Below are 19,010 nucleotides of genomic sequence, written 5' to 3'. Positions count from 1 at the left end.
TTTTAAAGGTATTGCACATAGTGATGCAACATTAGAATCTGAGCATGACCTTTGCCCAGAGAGCCATCATATCTATCCAAAAATGCTTTTAATTCGTAACAACCCCATGTTTCAATGCTCATCAAATATACCCCAAAACAAACTGGAGATTGGCAGTAATTGTGGATTTCTCAAAAATTAACGAGCAAAAGGGTAACTGGTCAAAAGGTATTACTCTATCAGCTGTTATTTTCGCGTACTGATATTTTTGCGAATGAGGGGGTCATGGACATTTTTGCGAGATGTTGTTTTCGTGAATTGACATGGAAGCTGTCATAAGTGCACAATCACATCAGCACATGAGCGACATTTTCGCATGTTGATAAATGCGTGGTTCAATAGTGATTCGCAAAATTTGCAGAAATAAAGATTTAACAGTATTTCTAGAGCAGAAATATATGGGGGATGGATTTTAAAAAAAAAAGATCCATCACAGAAACTGAGGAAATGATGCAAAATTCCACATCTAACTAGGTGAAGGTAACATGTACTGTATTGACCCTGTTAACCCAATGAAGACTAGTCGCAAGTATACCTGGGCAGGCATCTATGGGGAATGCGTGTTGTAGAAAAATCAACGGGTCAAGTACTCGTGGACGTCACATACAGAGACTCTCAACCTGTCTCCCTCTGTGATACTTCACATATAGTTAGTAGGAGTTGGAGAAGCTTGCCTCATACGACCACCATAGTTTCGCTGACGGGCATGTTGATGACGGCTGTGATGACGGGTATGCTTCGACCTTCCTTTAGCACAAATACCTATTAAATACAAAACGTGCATAGCACAGCATCAGGCAATGGTCACGTTGGGTATACACTGATGGTAATTAGTGATACAATCTAGCACTCACAAGACTTTCCTTCTGACATCTTCACATCAAGTTTGATTAGGAGGTGATGCACATGTTTCCAGTCACTGTGTAAACAACTTAAAACATTTGGAGAGGTAATTCAAAAACAGAATGCCTTTGGTACTCTCAGTGCAAGGGCAATAAAAAAACACCAGCCACAACAACATGCATGTGAACCCTCTCGGAACTGATATCTCAAAATGTCAATGGCATTTTGGTCAAAGATGTTGCCAGCGGTATTATCAGATTTAATGATAGACACATGAATTCTATGCATAAAGTTTGATGAAGGACTGAAAGGGGGAAGGGGAGAATGGGATGAGTAAGGGTTTTTTACCCTTCATTCCAAGTCTCATAAGTGACTTCCCTTACCTTTATAACATCTGCTATTCCTTTATCACTCAGGCATTCGACTAGTGTCTCAAAGGAGTAATTCAACCCAGGGACTAGCATCGGAACCTGAAGAAAACCAGATGAAGAAACAAACACAATCAAACAAAAACAAAATCATGAGAGGCACAAGTGTACACATATCCATCTCTCTGCATGTCGCATTGCTTCTCAAAAGAACCGTTATGTCATTCATGATATGCATATATTTCATCAATGCTATAAATGTCTCACTGACCAGTAGCAACAAATATTCACTAATTAGATATGCTGATCCATGTACCCGAATATAAGTAGAAAAGCTCCAACGTAAATTGCAAATGATATGAAAACATACGTCACAGTATAATCAATATACTTGCACTTACAGTTTAACACTATTACGTTTGCTTTTGCTGTAAGTCTTTTCCATAGAGTTGCCAGTTTGATCACAGCTTCAGCTGCTATACCCTTACTGTGGTTTCTTTGCCGATTGGCACAGATGTCCAGAAACTAATTGTCAATGAACAGAGATGGCCTAAACCCTCTAATCTCTGCTGTGTCCTTGTGGCCTTTCTGTTGGACTGAGGCACATTGCTCATGGGGCTTGGTAACTGTACAACAAGGTCCAGTTTTGATTGATTACTGGATGCCTATGAAGCCCAGGGTCCATTCCTTCAAGTCATCACTTAAAAGTCTTTACATAAATCTCAGAATGGCCAGAGTCGCTCATACATAGCTATGGAGTCGTAATGGTCCTGAGCTTTCGATCTTAGCAGAATCTTCGTCAGAGGCAAAATGACAAACAGGCAGGGAAGGCAATCACATATAGGGACTGCACACAACAAGAACAGTCATGGGAGGGCTAGGGACACAGAACAAAGAAAACAAAAGGGAAGGGTTGGAAGCCACGGCCAAGGAGCCAAACAGGTTTGATGTTGCCTCCTATTCATCCTTATCCTTCACAGGTTGCCCCCATGGTCCTTGGGATTATCACTGACCCTCCTCTGCCTTTTGTCTGTCCACCCTCCTGCTTTAACCCCCCTCCATTTACCTGTTGGGCTCCTTGCCCATGACCTCCAACCCTTCTCTTTTGTTTTCTTTGTTCTGTGTCCCAAACCCTCCCATGACTGTTCTTGTTGTGTTTAGTCCTTATATGTGATTGCTTTCCCTGCCTGTTTGTCATTTTGCCTCTGACGAAGATTCAGCTTGGATCAAAAGCTCAGGCCCCTTTCGACTCCATTTTACTCCATTGGCTCGCCACCATTGGATAAGCAGTTTCCGGCAGCTTTTTGGTTTTTTTTTGCTACATACGTAGCTATGAGAGACCTACAAAGAGAAGAAAAATCTATTTCATGAAGTCTCTAATAAGTGTGTCTCATGAGCAATAACTCTTTTCATAGGACTTTCATGGAACAAACCCCTGGGCACAGAAAGGGTGAAGTATCTTGAGACCACCCTTCGGAGCATACACAACTGGAGAACATCTCAGCAGAGTTTGAAGAAGTTTACAGTACTCATCGTCATGATGGTAGCACTTACAGGAATCATGGTCTTCTGCAGAGAGTAGAGCTTCTCGTCATACAAGAAGCTGATTAGGAGCTTTATGGATGGCTTGTTGATGGACGTATTCTGCAGCTGGACGGTCAGCTTAAAAGTGGGACCAATGCCCTGAATCTGGAAAACATGACAGATTATAAAGATAAAAACAAAAAAGAAATTGTTGCTGAATGGGCTGTGTCAGCGAGGGACAAAACGATATCGGTCACTTGACTATGTGGCGGTGTAATTTAAGATAACACCTGGTGTTTGAGATTGATAGCAATGATCAGTATCACTTGTCTTCATTTGGCTGTTGCTGTTGGAGCTCAATTTAATGCAGTTATTGGGAGGTAATGCCAACACCAATAACAGCATCAAACATGAATATTGATGCTGTTGTTTTCATCTTGTAACATTTGTTGTTGTTGTTGTTGATGTTGGGGTTTTTTTTGCCACACGATCAGGACAAATGTAAGAAATTTGTACGATGGCACTTCCTTCCACATTTCTGCAGGTAACTCATATGGGTTTATACTAAGAGTAGAATATATTCCTGATACAACAGAGCACAAGAAAGAAATAGTACACAAGTACAAAATTTCAACCATATTGTGGCCAATGACCCACTTGATGTTGCTCCAGCAAATATGTCTGTAGTGAAACACATCAACTTTGACATTTTTAAATCACAAAATGAGCATCACCTGTGCAGACAGCTTGATGGGTTCGTTGGGGTTGGTGGACACCGGCGTGCTGCTAGAATCCATGGCCTTCACGAAGGCTCTCGCTGTGGTCAGCCGCAGGCGGTACAGATCATGCTGAAACATGCGGTGCATGGCTGATGGGGAAGAATTTGATTAACATGTGCTTCTTATACAATAGGGACTCCTGAGGCATTACTATCTAAATAACTTCCCTTTTGAAAGACAAAACCATGATCATATGCAGTCAGGGGATAGTCCTACACCCAAATGCAATTTTAGAGAGAAACAAACAGGTGACAAAGTTTGTCTGAGATGATAAAAAGAAAAATGTCGGTAAAGTTTAGACAAGGAATATGAAATCAAGTACTTGGGAACATAGGGAACAGTGGAGTATCTCCATCCCCAGCAGAAATCTACCTGCAAACATCTATGAGTGCAACAAATTTGTTCTTGACACCAAGTTCTAACTGAATCTAGCGCCCTGCCACCCCAACCTTCACCATGCAACTATGGTGTCCATGGAGAAGACATGGTGTGTAGAGCAACTGAGCATAACACAAACAAATCATACAAAATAGTAGACAGAATACCACAACCACTCTCCATACAAGCATGCTTGAGTTTTGAATGAAGGTTTCATACTGTAAAACCACAAACATTTCAGCACAAAACTTTTGTGAAATGGAGCAGACGGCTTTTTTCGTGGCATGAAACTTTCGTGAATTGTCACTGGCATTCAGTGCATAGTGTAGACAAAATCTTTTACGAATCTTGGCTCCTTGTGACATTCATGAAAGTTTCATGTACACAAAAATTTCTGGTTTTACAGTATTGTGATTGACTCATGGACTCACAAATGCCATGCTCCCTCTCCCTCATGGTTTGATCCACAAACACCTTCGTCTTTTTAGGGACGTTCAGCTTCTGTTGCTGAGACGCGGGCGGTCCCCTCAGGACGTCCTTGTCCTCAAACAGGGCGTTGCGCTTGAGGATCTTGATGATCAGCCCCCCTCGCTTGGTGCTCATGACGAGAGTGCTGTCCTCCCGGCCAAAGCGGCCAAACTTCAGCCCGGTGATGATGTCCTGTGGGGGTCGGAGGGGCATGAAGGCCAGAGCCACAAAGTCAAATGACATGGTCAGATTTGTACCAACCAGAATGTCGGATGGAAGCACATTTGCATTATAAGCGAGACTCATACAGTTGGGTGCCTGTATGCCAAATCTACGAAAAAGGCCACCGAGTCTCTTAGCAGATTAACAAGCAGTCCAAAGTCCCGACTGCATCAAAGCTTTTGCTATCAATTACTACTACAAATACATCAATCACGATGGACTAATCAGGTATCATTGGATATTTGATTGAATTAATTTTTTTTCCCCCACTCATGAGCAATAAATTTCTCATTTTGACATTGGAAGAAGAGAGTGTTAAAAAATAAACCTCAAATCAACTTGCTTCACAAAGAAATGTCTTCATCATTTAAAAAAAAAAATATATATCACCTATCTTTTGTGCAGGGGTGCTCAAAGCACCATGCAACATATCATATCCCAGTTGCTGGAATCAAACTTGCTCTTCACATGCACTCATTAAAATCCCAGAGGAATACTGTAGCCGGGTTGCACTTAGTGGTTTACTCATGCTGAGCGCAACTACAGTTGTACGCTAACACTTAACTTCCTACTAAGTAGCCGCGGGGATACTTTGTCCTTCTCAAAGTCTCCCTGGCCTCACCTCTGTCTTGATGGAGTTGATGAGGAACTTGTCGCGATAGATGTGCACCTCCCCGTTCCTGAGGGCCACCATGACGGCCTTAAAGCCCTTCTGCCTGTGGTCCATCAGGTCCATGGTGGTGATGGCTGCTGGCAGGTACACTGTCCACAACTTTTTGCCCTGTTGGGGGTCAGGGAACGTGGTAGGACATTAAGCAAGGCTTTACACCTAGGAATCTCGGACATTACAACCATCCAAGCCCCTTGGTCCAGGTGTTTGCTTTGCTTCCCTTTTACTATAAGTCCTACAGCTTTTTAATCTATGTGTATAATCTGCACATAACATGTACTTTCATGGGGGGGGGGGGGGGGGGGGCTACCAAAACTCCTGTTAGTATCATTTTATGGTATATGTGCATTCAGGGCACTTCTGGCTCTCATCACCTGCTAATGCAAAATCATTACAGACTAACCCGTGGCAACATGTGGTATCACTATATACTTTGTATAACACTTGGTGGGGATTGTGCATAGTGCCATCAGGCATCAAAGGCGTCATAACATTTTTCACATCAACTGTAAGTCCTGAGAACTTTCAAAACTTACACTTAGTTTGACTGCTGAGACGGTGCCGAGGGCAGGCAGCTGTTTGCATTGCAATGCATTATGCTAAATTACTCAACACTTGAATCCTTGCAAACATGTCACCCCTGCTCTTTGTTATAGATGCCTGTTCTACTTGTGATTGTTTTGTACTCTGCCTCTCTGTACCACAGTTTGCATTCTCACTTTCTCTGTTGAAACAGATGATTATTATAACTGTAACTTCTTGCCTCAGTTCACTTTGTGAAAAAATTTGTCATCATGGGTGATCATGACGTTGTTGAGGATAAGTGTAAAGTAGATTGTTGCAAACTAGCAACTTGACATTCATAAAACACTGACACAGAAGGTGCAGCCACTGATATCTATGGCATTGGGCTATTACCTCATAAGAGTTGCTGAGTAGAACTGGTTATTTTGCAAGAAACACGGCTATATGTGTTTAGTAGGCAACCATGTCACTTTGAGTTTGTTTCTGTCTTTGGTCTGATTGTTCGTTTGTTGGGGGGTTATTTTTGGATTGTTCGTTTGTTGTCGTTGCTGAGTTTTTTGTTTTTTGTTTGTTTGTTTGTTTTTTTTTTTTGGGGGGGGGGGGAAGGGGGCAGGGGGTGGTCATTACTATTTACCTTGGTGGTGTAGCACTGTAAGGTCTGGTCCATACAGCCAACGATGACATTCTTGCCCACCCTCTCCAGGCCCACTGGCTGGGAGTTGAGCTCGAAACACAATTTGGCCATCTTCATTCCCCTGCAAGACAACAGATTTGGGGAGGTGGGCAGAGTGATCAAATTACTATTTTCCTGGCAAAGTCATTTTTAGCTTGCTCAGGAGAAGGCAATTTTATGTTTGTATGAAGCTGAGAACACATAGACAGGGTCAATTCAAACTTTTTTTTTTTTCTATTTATATGTGGGTCAATTCAAACCTTACAGCAGCATTCAAATGTACTACACACTGAAGTAATGTTACACATAATTTTTGCATGCTAAGGGATACTTTGAATGTCCTACTATCTTTCTACAAGATTTTACGACTGTTTATTTCAAAGAGATGACAGCAACATTACTTTGTGACAGATATTAAAAAAAAAAACAGACAGAAATTTGTATAAATGATAAGCAATTTATACTTTCTTGATATATATTATAAGTCTATAGCATACAGAACATCAAATTAAAATTTTAATTGACATTTCATGCCTAATTTGAGGTCTTTACCTAGTGGTGCAATGAAGAAGAAATTTAAAGGGTAGCGGTACCTTTTCAGGGTATACACATTGCCGTTTCTGCATGACATGACCACCCGGAACTCAACGTCATACAGACCAGACACGCTGAGAAACACCGGGACACTCGGAACATTCATCTGAGATTGGTATGGTATGAGAAAACAAAAATGCTTTCTAAGGCAATTCAAAACATTCAAAACATGCGGGGATGTAGATTTTGCCTTAGTAAATCACCACCTCATTCCAAAAGGAGAGGCCCATATACTGATTGCCGACAAAGCTACAATTTGAATTAATAGATTCATCACAAATTTTGCACACTATGATGCCTATGTAAAGGCTTTCAATTGTGTAAAGACTAGCAGGGGCAGAGAGCGATGATTAGGGTCAATTTTAGCCTAAAATGTTTATTTCTGTCATTTACAATACCAACTTGCACACAAAGATTTGCAAAATGTTGTTCAAGTAATACATGTTTAAAGTCAATGATAGCATTGTGGGCAAAAAAGGATTCTAATGCAGACCTTATAAAGGCATGTCAAAACAAGATTTAGATACAAAGCATTGAATACACACTGACTGCTTTACCCATTGAGGACGGGCTGATTTTGCTATAACATGCATTTCCCATAGACATCTGCCCGAGTTTACTCTGACTTGTTCTTAAAGGTAGGGGATACCTTTTCCAGAACTTCCAAAATGCAGCAAAACATTAAATATGAACCTCAGGGGATTTGTTTAGGCCACTGCTTAGAAATTTGGAAGTCAACAGTTATCTACAATTTGAATAATGCACAAAACTCAACTACTCAGTAGTTCTGTGTGTCAGCCACACTTAAGCCTTTTTGTCGCAGTCTTCTGTATTTTTTATCTACAAACACAATCTAAAAGTATAAGAGCTGATGTAATAACATATAGAGTGTGTGGCAAGAATGTATATAGAAATGTTTGTAAAGTTTTGATGAGATTTATTCACAAAATATACGTGATGGACACACATGCAGTGCATGGGTCTGCAAAGGTAGCCTAGTAATGTACTGGAATTTACGGTGAGCCCCGAAAAGAATTCAATTCAAAATCTAACGGTCAGTAAAAATGTACTAAATGTTACCTTCCACTTTCAATAATTTATGGGAGTTTCTAAAATGATACTCTCTTCAACATACCACTGTGTTTATACAACTCTTCATTTAAGGCATGCAAATGGGATTCCCTACCTTTAATGGGCTAATGACTAGTTTTGGGTCTTTATCAACCCTAGAGTCAACCTCAGATGAGGGCTTGAAGAGGCCTCAGACTTATAGCTATTTTGTTTAAAAAGAAAAATTCCTTGTTGCAGTACAGACAGATGCATATGAGGTACAAGACACATTATGAGGTACAGACACATACAACATGTTGTATGAGGCACAATTAAAAAGGTAAAAGGCGGACAAGAAGACTAGACTATCATATCAATTTCCAAAGATACACATTGTAAATGTGACTACAACATTCCGTATCAAGACAAAAGAAAATCATTTCATTTCATAAACATCCATTCTCATTTCATTCATAACAAATCAATGCTCATGAAATTGGAATAAGAAAGAACCATGTACACGTAAAGTCATTGCTTGGCAATAGAACTTATTCATCAAGTGAGAAACTAAAGAAAGACTAGAGGAATTTCTAGCCATAACTCCACTGACCTTGCAGAGGATTGTAAAAGCTTCCGGGTCCAAGATGTAAATCTCCCGACTCTCTGTGCCAACGACCAGACAACTTATGGCATCATCATCGGCAGTGCTCTTCTTCAACGTATCCAGGCAGGTGATGACAGTCTGGGGGTGGGGCAGAGGGGATATCTCAATATTTACATCAAATATCCGAAATGCCCATATGACTTACAGGAGAATTGACTGCATTTGAATGGCAATAAAGTCTGCAGTAAGGTTGTTAATTGACAGTGAACATTGTTTCTGGGCTGAAGGGCCATTCATAAATCACTAGTGTATTTTGTGTGTGGAATTGTGCATATTCGTACATATTTTCTTTGGTGGGCAAATTTCATGTCTGATGCCAAACAGTAATTTATGTGTGTACGTGGGTGAGGGGGGAATATCCTTCTGGGATCTAGTCTTATCATTTGTATGGGTATACATATTTACATGACAATTCAGATTGTGTAAACATCCGTTAGCATGATACGTACACGATGAATTGGGGTTTGTTTCTTTATTGAGGTAATGCACTAAATTGTGGGCTGTTGGCTATATTTTGAGTGATGACCAATAATTTGACTGAATGTATATAAAGAAACTCAAAACATCACTTTATCTAGTGGTGACCATGATGGTAAACATTGTATGTGTATCACACACACACACACACACACACACACACACACACACACACAAAAACAAAAACAAAAACCACTACAAATTCATTGAAACTGTCCTTCTTTCAATTTTATTGAAAATATTTTGATACTGTTCTTGTGAATACTTGGAATTATCATATTTGTACAATTATGGTTAACCATCACCATTTACGTACCTGTCTCTTCAGCTGACCAACTTTGTGTAAATTCGCAAAGGCCTCCATCTGTTCTCTGTCCTGTAGCATGAGAAATCTGTAGAATACCCCAAAACAGATTTAGTTCTACCCTCTCGATGTTTGCAAGATACTTAAGATAATTTCAAACCATTTGTATTGCATATCAGGAAGACATAATGACTGTTCTTTTCTTTTTTTTAAAACAAGGTTTGGACAACAGGAGAGGTTAGAATTGTAGAACGTTTTTCTTCATGGAAGAGCATGAATGATCCTTTAGAAGATGGATTAACTTAACCTGTGGTTTGTATATGTATATATTTTTTCTTGTTCTTCTTTTTTTTAAAAACAGTGGATTGCTTTGAGATTATCTGTAAGCTGATCACCCTGTGCGGAGTTGGACAATTCTCTCTATCCTCTTTGTCAAACTGTTATGAAGCGAGATAGGGAATGCAACTTACCTAAGTGACCTAACTGTGAGAGCGCCCTCATTCCCTTCTCTTCGTATGCTGTCAAGCATCTCACGGAGAACAGTGACATCAATTTTGTCCTGCAAATGAACAGAAGGTCGCATATTTGGACAATGAGGCTGTTCTGTCCATGTTCCAGCCATTTTTCTTAATAAAGGACAGCTTTCTCTTTTACTGTCAACACATACAAAACCAATTATGATGTCAGGGAAAGCTATAAAATATTTCCCATTCATCTCTGGCCCTAAACACTACAATCTACACAGGTACTTTAAGTATCAAGATACAGAGTACCGGTACTGCAGACATTGATATTTTTGCTTGATTATTTTTGGGGGCTGAGCGGCTCAAAAACAAACTTGCGGGTTATTGAATTCGCAGTGCTTAAAGGGCCAGTTTACCTTTGGGAGCAGTGATTTTAAAAATGTTCAAGATATCACATTTGATGCATATGTGTAGGTCTGTTGTATCACAAAACATCCTACCATATAAAATGTTAGCAATAAAGTTTAAACTAGAGAGGGGCCGTCAAAGGCGGCAGACCCACGCCTTAAGTACAAAGTCGGGGTAAACATAATGTGCATTCGGTCATCTACCAGAATTCGGTCACTTAATTGCTAGTGTGCTTTATCACCAGCCAGTGAGTTCTACCAAAGATCGTACACTTCAGTGTACGATCTTTGGTTCTACAGTCACATCACACGCAAATCACATCATTTCACATACGGTAACACTCATTCACAACAGGAAAGTCCTTTAGTCTCCTCCCAAAATCCATCGAAAATCCCAAATTCCACCGTCAAGTGCAGAATCGGAACTTTTCCAAGCGGGCGCGAATTAAGTCCAGTTTTAAGAGTATTGTCTACGCGACGAGTCGCCGAAAAACGCTAAAAATCGAGAAATACGCCGTTTTCTTGCGGGATATTTTGATTATAGCAAGCCGAGAGTGTGATGATATCAAAGGTCGTATGAGTGTACGATCTTTGATGGTATCCACAAAAGCGCAAAAGAAAAACAAAATTTACGTACCCCCTAGGCAATTACCCCTATGATTAGTGTCTACGGAAATTATTCAATGCAAGGGTTGAATGCAAATGTCTACTGCACCAGTATTCGGTCACCAACGAGCGCCGCAACGTCCCCGATGCAATTTTGCACCAACAGTGTAGAGCGCGATGCATTTTCAGCGGCCTTGCACACGCATTGACATTGAGCGCGCATATCGTGCAGTGTGACTGCGACCGAGCAAATGCTCCTCCAACGAAAAAAAAAATCAATGTTAATTTGAAAAATCATCAAAATACGGGCCAGTTTGTGACGACGGAGAACGAACTTTAATAAATCTAAAAGGAAATAGTCCCTCAAACAGGCCTAAACGTAAATTTCGGAATTCTTACGTACATTTGAGCAGCGAAGTCGGATCGTTTGGGAGTTTATGTTTTCGTATGGTAGCGGAAAATCGCAAAGTGAGAAACGGGAAATTTTCGGAGTGGTCACTATACCATAGGGTCAAAACTTCAAGGTCACACAGAATTTGCAAGGGTCAACCGATTATCACCAAAATCTAATCGATTCTTTCCTGCCATTATCCAAACATCCCGTGAACATTTCGTGCAAATCCGTTTACCCGTTCTCTTGTTATCTTGTACACAAACAAACAAACAAACAAACAAACAAACAAAAAAACAAACAAACAAACAAACAAACATACGGAACCCTTTACATAACCCCCTGCCGATTTTCATCGGCGTGGGTAAATATAAGGTGATATCAGTATTTTTCTCAGTAAACCGTAACTGTAGACGGTTAAATCTGGAAGCATTCTTATTATAACTATTGTTCATATTTTGTGTATTTAACAATATTTAACATTGATTACAAGGATTCAAATATTTACAGTGGTTGTTTCTATCACTAACTCACATTTTAGAACTATTTTAAAGCACTAATGATGGGTTTTTGTTTCATCTGCAAATGGTAAATTATGCCTTTAATTGCTCACTCACATGTTTCATCCACTTCAAACAAAAGTCAGAATTTGATTTGACATTTCTCTGTGTAAAAAATTGATGTAGTGCATGCAAGATCCACTTCAAGACCCATGAAAAAAGCTGGATGCAACATACAAACAGTTGATAGCCACACAGTCACATTCAACTATCCTTTGCTGATATTATGTTTTCTCTCACAGTTTGATTACATATCAACGCAGCAATGACTTGAATTAAATTTTTAAAAGATGTATAAACAGCAAGAAAACAAACAAACAACAACAACAACAAAATGTAGTAGCAAGGTTGGAGATCAATGGAATAAATTTCTTTTTCGAGGAAAAAGTCGCATGACATAATATCCATCACAATGAAAAAGCAAGGAGATATGCCTAACACTTTTATAATCAAGAGAGTTTGAGTAGTCGTGCTGTTAACTGGATTTACTGGTAGTAGGATTGAAATACATGGACATATGGTACAAGAAGAAGGACCAATCAACCAAAGAAAAAGAAAATGCCAGGCCAGAATCAGTGCAGTCCTACATTCAAAATAAGGTGTGTAAGCATACCGTCACACACATACACACACACACACACACACACACACACACACACACTTATTATATACAACAGGGCATAATTCTAACTATTCAATCTAAAATGTATATGCACGGCATGATTTCTTCAGTCGGTAAGTTCATTTCATCAAGGACTAGAGCCGTATCCATCACTTACGTCTCTTGCCTGGTTCCAGAGATCCTGCTCCACAGGGTTAACATCCAGAGGCGGCAGTGTGAATTTGAAGTAAGGCCTCAGGTTTTTGTAGACGTACAGGTAAGGACCAGAGGCAACACCAATAGCTTTGGTGTGAAGGTTGGGAGGGAGAGAGAGAGGGGGGGGGGGGGGGGGGGGGGGCAGTGAGGCAGTGAGCGAGAGAGAAGATAGGCAAACTCAATTAACTACTAGTATCAAAACAGCTTCATGTGGCTTCATATTGATAGGTTCCTGCAACCCAAGAGTATGTTGACCTCAATTGATGGCTTTTGGTCTGTACATAACCAAATCATTAAATACCTCATGAAATTATACATCATATATTTTGAATATTTTTCTTTGATTTCTTTTCTGCACCCTGATAAGCCCCACCTCAAAAAAGTCCTTCAGGTCATCTTTATTCATATTTCTGCTGTGACATCATCCTCCTGTAACACTTGAGCTGAACGATAAACACAGTTATGTCCCTTACCATTCATTGCTACCTTAAAAAATTAGTCAGAAACTTTTGCAGCGCTTGCTGTAAATTCTGCTTAGGCTTACAGATACCTACCTGGTACCCTGGGTTCATTGGTGTCCATGAAGAATGTGCACACCCCAGTGGGGAGGTCAATGATGGCATTCTCACTGATCAGGGAAGTTCCCTTGTACACCTTCAGCTTCATGTCGAATGTCCCCGTGCCGAGGTCGGCGATCACCAGCTTGTTCTCTCCATCTCCAGAGATGTCTGAAAAGGCTGCAGAAAGTTGGAGAAAGACAAAAAGTATGTGACCTGCTACAACAAAAGGATCCAAAAGCCGAGGGAGGTCGATTTTCTGTAAATGACATGACATTAAGCTCTAACTCTAATGCTTTAATTGCATATACATTACTCTTCGCTTAATTTAGTGTCTAGCAGAGCATTTGTTTACCCGATTAAGCGGAGTACCCAATTAACCAGAAAGCATGTTAATCCATTTACTACACAGATACCACATATTATTATCCATACAGAGGATTTTTAGAGCCCAAATACAAGTGTTATTTTGTCGACGCACCTCATAACCTCCGACCCACTTAGAAAGTTTGTTGAACTCGACCAACATTTTTTTGCTGAGGCGACCAATATTTAAAATATTGGACGGCAAGAGGGGGATTCCCCAAAGTTTTTATAAACTGCAACGTGATTGGCTGGGATATATACGAGATGACCTGAAATATGAAGTAAAAACGTATGTGATTGGTCAATCATGAATTAACTAAAATATCGTTTCTTCTAAAATTCTGTATTTATACAAACAAATTTCATATATCAATTAGTTGAAATTGTTTTGCATACAATTTTTTTAAATATCACTTTCATACCAGGAAATTAAATTTAGGTTTGACGAAAACAAGTTGCATTTTGTGTGTGTGTGTGTGTGTGCAGGCCACGATTGATCAGCTCAGCGCTACTGCTATAGCCCGCGCGCCGCGCGAACAAATACATACATGTAGCCGGCCGCCGCCGCTTGCATTTGCATGCATGTTTGTACCGTACCGCGGTACAATGTACGTTATATAAGTACAGTAGTAGGCCGCGCCATGCCATAGCTCCATCTAGGACTACAGCACTACCTTTCACGATCTACGGTAGATGTGACGTAAATTGTGTCTCAGATCTCGGATACAAGAACATCTAATTCTGGTCTAAATCAGCTAGATCTCGGCTTAACAATAATATGACGGCTACCATGGATACATAGATCATTGTTTTATCAGGGAATGAAGTAGATTAACTTGCACTGAAGAGTGTACCATACCCCACGTAAGGATCAAGTACAGTAGAAGAAAACCTTATTCCACAGCCCATCCGGCTGTAGTCGCACAGCGTACTAACAGCGTCTGGTCGGGCCAGCACTTGGAGACAGAAAGGGTAAGTGTACAGTAAATTGCTAAAATCCTCTGTAGGATAATAATGATAACATTGGATGTCTTATTTTCGATTAATACAAGGAAATATTGTACTCGCTAAGCAAAATATTGGACTCGTCTTCGACTCGTCCAATATTTGTGCATAGCTCGTCCAATATTTCCTTGTATTAATCTCAAGGCCATCCAATATTATATAACTAATCACACACCTCTCTGTGTCAGACACACAGCATAGTATGTCACTAACAGCCATAGCTCATCTAAAATCACATAACAGCCTTAGTTAAAGTGTCTGCAGTGTAATTTTGCAAACATCAGCAATCTGCTTGCAGCCCTGAGTCCTCATCAAGCCACATGAACACTTCTAAACATCTGTCATTTTGAAACTAGATTCCTATATATGCAATTAACAGCTTGAAGAAAGGTTGGAGTCTCAATGGAGTTAGTTTATTCTTCATTTTTCTCGAGAGCTACTCATAGCTCATAGGCACATGTATAGGGATTAGTGTGTCACTGCGCGTGTGTGAGTGTGTTGGGTAGTGTGTGTAGTGCTGGTGCAAGAGTTATACATACACGACATGCAAAAATGCATCTACTTGTACCAGTCATACAGCGAATCGGTCGTACACTGCACATTATCGTGTTAAACCGTAAACCTAAGCTCTCTACTGACTTTCAGCACCTCACAGTTTCTTCATTATTTATATTTACACAAATTTTAAAGGCTTTCTGCAGGAAACTATGGAAATATATCGGGTTAATCTGAAAAATTCCTACCCGTTTATCCAGAATGCCTACCTGATTATCCGGAAAATGTAACATGCATCAGGAACTGTTTTTCACTTTTTAAGTCAATTAAGCGGAATACCCGATTAAGCAGTACCCGATTATGCGGAAAGTACTGTATAACACAACTCATAAAGGTACTTAGCTGCGGAGATATCAATGATTTTATGAGACTATGGCTGCATTTATCAACTTTCCCCTGTTTAAATGGCTTTTGATAGCCCTTTCGAGAGCCCTTTCCAAAGCCCTGACTGCCTGTACTATCAATGTGCCGTTTGTTTTCTAAGAAGGGACGGCGAAAAGCAATTACCATCGTAAAGACATATCTTCCTTTGAGAGTGACGAGTCATGATGCAATGCCACATGAATCAATTGTCTTCCTATCTGTGAGGCAGCTCCAGTTTAGCACATACTTCAAATATTTCTGAGTGGCGGCATGAGAATTTGGCTGCGTTCATCAACTTTCCCCTGTTTAAACGGCTTTCGATAGCCCTTTCCAAAGCCCTTTAGAAACCGCTTTCAAAATAGTTGCGTTTATCAACTCTCTTCGCGAACACGATTTTTTAACTGGCCTGTCACTGCTCAGCTGCATTACGCAATTCGACCCGAGGAGAAGATGTCATAAGGCGTGCATTGTTCGTAACTGAAGTACAAGACTACAAAGCCGTTTCAAAACAGCTTTGCGTTTATCAACTTCCAAAAGGCTTTTACAAACAGGTTTCTGAAAACCTGTTTAGGAAACCTGTTTGGACAGCCACAAATTTGGGGCTTTCGAAAAGGCTTTCCTAAAGGGCTTTCAAAACAGCTTTGCTTTTATCAATTGACCAATAAGATCACTCCCTCGTTGCTAGGGGCGAAGTCTATCTGCAGCACTAAATCCAAATCTTCGGACACGTTTCTGCTCCGTTTAAACTCGGCAAATATGACCCAGAAAAATGCTAATTTCTGGCCTTTCCTTTGATCATTTAACTTCAAAATTTTGGCAGATGATAGACAAAACAAAGACCAAAAAATTACGCTAAAAACAGAAAGTCAATGGTTTTGACTGATTTTGATGATCCGATTTTGAACTAAATTTTCTCGGCTCAGCCGTCAGCGACTATCGGATTCTTTTGACGTGGCCGGTCACATATGTATCAGATTGCGATAGAGAGCATTGCAGCTGATAACTCCTGCTCTTGACTTCACTTTCGTTTTCATTGATCAGCCTGTATATTTCAAAAACAACATACCACTTTCTTCTTCCTATTTCACGACAGCATTACTTTTTTTTCGGATTCACCTTGCTCTTTATGTTCTCATGTTATGATATTGTGTTCAGCATGATTTTCTCCTCAATTTGCCATGGTAGACTACGTCTCTGGACTAATGCAATGGCTGCCACTAATCATTGACTAATTTCCAATATACAAGTAAATGTTCTACCTCCATTTAGAAAGAAACCACTCACATGTAATATGAGGTTATCCATTGCAATCCCATCTGAGAGAAGTGCTATATAAATCTGATGGTAATTTTGCACAAAGTGCATTTTGCACAAAGTGTACAAAATTATGAAAAAGTGTCAAACCTCACATTTTGCATTCTTGAGCTAAGAGACAATTTGAACTACACATTATATCCACACTGAACAGGCTTGACCTCTTCAGTACAATATTAAACAGCAAAGACAGCAGGATGATTGCAAATTATCTAATATCAATGATAAAATGTCTGTACATTGTACTTGATTGCTTAAACTTGGAAGTATACTCACTCATGCATGATGAAAATGTGTAGAGGCTGGCTACTGGATCACTGTGAGCATCAAGCCACTTTGCATTGCCATCATGACTAGAAAAAGAAATGATAATAGAGGGGAAAAACAGGCTTCAAGCATAACAACTGTCTCTGATGGAACAGCTAAAAAAAGAAAAAAAAATATATATACATTTTATTATATGCATATATAGGTAACCATCTAAGTAATTCTAAAACAATTGAACAGGCAGGTTTTGGGATGTTTCAAAGAATTTTAAAGCTTCATATCAAAACATGGCACTGACATTTAGGTTTTTTTTCTTTAAAAGTCAGTACATGTAACTCTTCTTAATAGAAGAAGACCCTGAAACTGAAAGGACCTTCAACTTACAGGTTGTATTTACCACTTGCTGATTTGACTTTCCATTATACTAAGTAAGTGAAAGCTAAAGCAACTGCACTAGCAGTAACTTACTGTGTCATTTACGAATACCATATTTGAATGCCTGATTGGGTTCACAAAACCTCTTCAGTTGAAACAACTGAAGTGAAAATAAAACAAATTAACAAGGAGAAGGTACAATGAAAGAGAGGTATTTTGAATTCACGCAGCAAAGCAATAAATATATGAGCAAATTCACACAATGTTAAAAGGATAGTTCTGACAGCTTGGTATCCTCAGGAATAGGGCCACTAACAGCAAAGTTGTACTATCAACAGCAGTTTGCGGATCCAGAGGGGGGCGCACTGGGCGCACACCCCCTCTTTATTTTCGTTTAAAACAAAAGAAATAAAAAGAAAAAATGGGGGTGCGCCCGCCCCCTTTAATTTTGCAAAGGCATCTTCCCTTTACAGAATTCCTGGATCCGCCCCTGATCAAAGATAAATTACAGTATCGTGTCAGCAGGTAGATTCAAACTTGCCGCAACCAGTATCAATTGCAGTCAGAAATACAGGCCTGTGCCTCTGCACTGAACTTCCAAGCACACATAGCAAGTACATTAACTCGATCACACAACAATTCCCTCATCTGACATACAAATATAGGCCTACATGTATTAGAAATCTCAAAATGTGCAATCATCTCATCATATTTAACTGAATTGAATAGGAATAGAGTCTAGACAGGCACTAACGTCACCTTAACGATACATAATAGCACTTGGATCTAGACACTACAGTACTAGAATTAGAAAAAATAGACGTGCAATGCCAAATAGTATGAGAACTTGAGGAATTCAGAGTTTATCTCATATCTAATTCTCATGGCCGTATTCCATGAATATATCATCGTCACACTGTGTAGAAACAAGAGAAGGTAGTTTCATTCATATACTTCATAAATGATGCGATCAAGGTTATGGGCATGGCATCGCTGTACGCAACAGCGTCAGCGACATGGTCATGGTAACGAGACGCTATCGCCCTGCTAAGCTGCATTACTGGCTGTGTGATACGACAACGAGAGCAACACACGGGTGCAATTCGGTGCAATGCTCGTACACTAAAGAATCTGTCCTCCACTTACGGCTTCGAAAGCTTCGAAGTTCGAGTGGTGCACGTTTGGTTGCATGCAAAAAATGGTTGTAAATAACATTCAACGCTAGGATTATCAAAGTAATATACTAATGAATGGTATTTACCTTATGACATCAGATCTATCTGTTCCCGGATTGGCATTTTTGTCATTTTCCTCTGGCATTTTGACATCGGAATCATACAATATCGCAGTCTCCAGCTCCAGGAATGTGAAGTAGAGTGAAATAC

The 19,010-nt window shown here is 39.9% G+C and overlaps 1 protein-coding gene across 1 annotated transcript; it reads right to left on the bottom strand.

Annotated features, from left to right (window-relative positions):
- Window positions 1–581: 581 nt before the first annotated feature.
- Window positions 582–18,977, bottom strand: LOC139725387 (BBSome complex member BBS1-like). The gene is made up of 15 exons (XM_071636468.1): window positions 18,887–18,977; window positions 17,260–17,336; window positions 13,378–13,560; window positions 12,786–12,910; window positions 10,049–10,137; window positions 9,591–9,666; window positions 8,744–8,875; window positions 7,083–7,189; window positions 6,451–6,571; window positions 5,244–5,402; window positions 4,363–4,591; window positions 3,509–3,642; window positions 2,805–2,939; window positions 1,266–1,352; window positions 582–801 (listed from the first exon to the last, which is right to left on the bottom strand). The coding sequence occupies exons 1-15, from the start codon at window positions 18,943–18,945 to the stop codon at window positions 715–717; spliced, it is 1,800 nt and encodes a 599-aa protein (XP_071492569.1). The 5' UTR covers window positions 18,946–18,977; the 3' UTR covers window positions 582–714.
- Window positions 18,978–19,010: the final 33 nt, after the last annotated feature.

Source organism: Diadema antillarum, unplaced genomic scaffold, assembly GCF_040938485.1.
Source record: "Diadema antillarum isolate AM-2024a unplaced genomic scaffold, OU_Dant_1.0 seq00000036_RagTag, whole genome shotgun sequence".
NCBI classification, from domain to species: Eukaryota; Metazoa; Echinodermata; class Echinoidea; order Diadematoida; family Diadematidae; genus Diadema; species Diadema antillarum.
The sequence above is the reverse complement of the archived record's forward strand: the minus strand, read 5'-3'. Positions and strand labels throughout refer to the sequence as shown.

Coding starts and splice junctions, on each gene's coding strand:
- LOC139725387 (XM_071636468.1), bottom strand. CDS start 18,945: ATGCCAGAGGAAAATGACAAAAATGCCAATCCGGGAACAGATAGATCT. Junction 13,561..17,259: donor CACATTTTCATCATGCATGA/GTGAGTATACTT, acceptor AACTTTCTGCAG/CCTTTTCAGACATCTCTGGA. Junction 10,138..12,785: donor TCTGGAACCAGGCAAGAGAC/GTAAGTGATGGA, acceptor GTTCATTTGCAG/GACAAAATTGATGTCACTGT.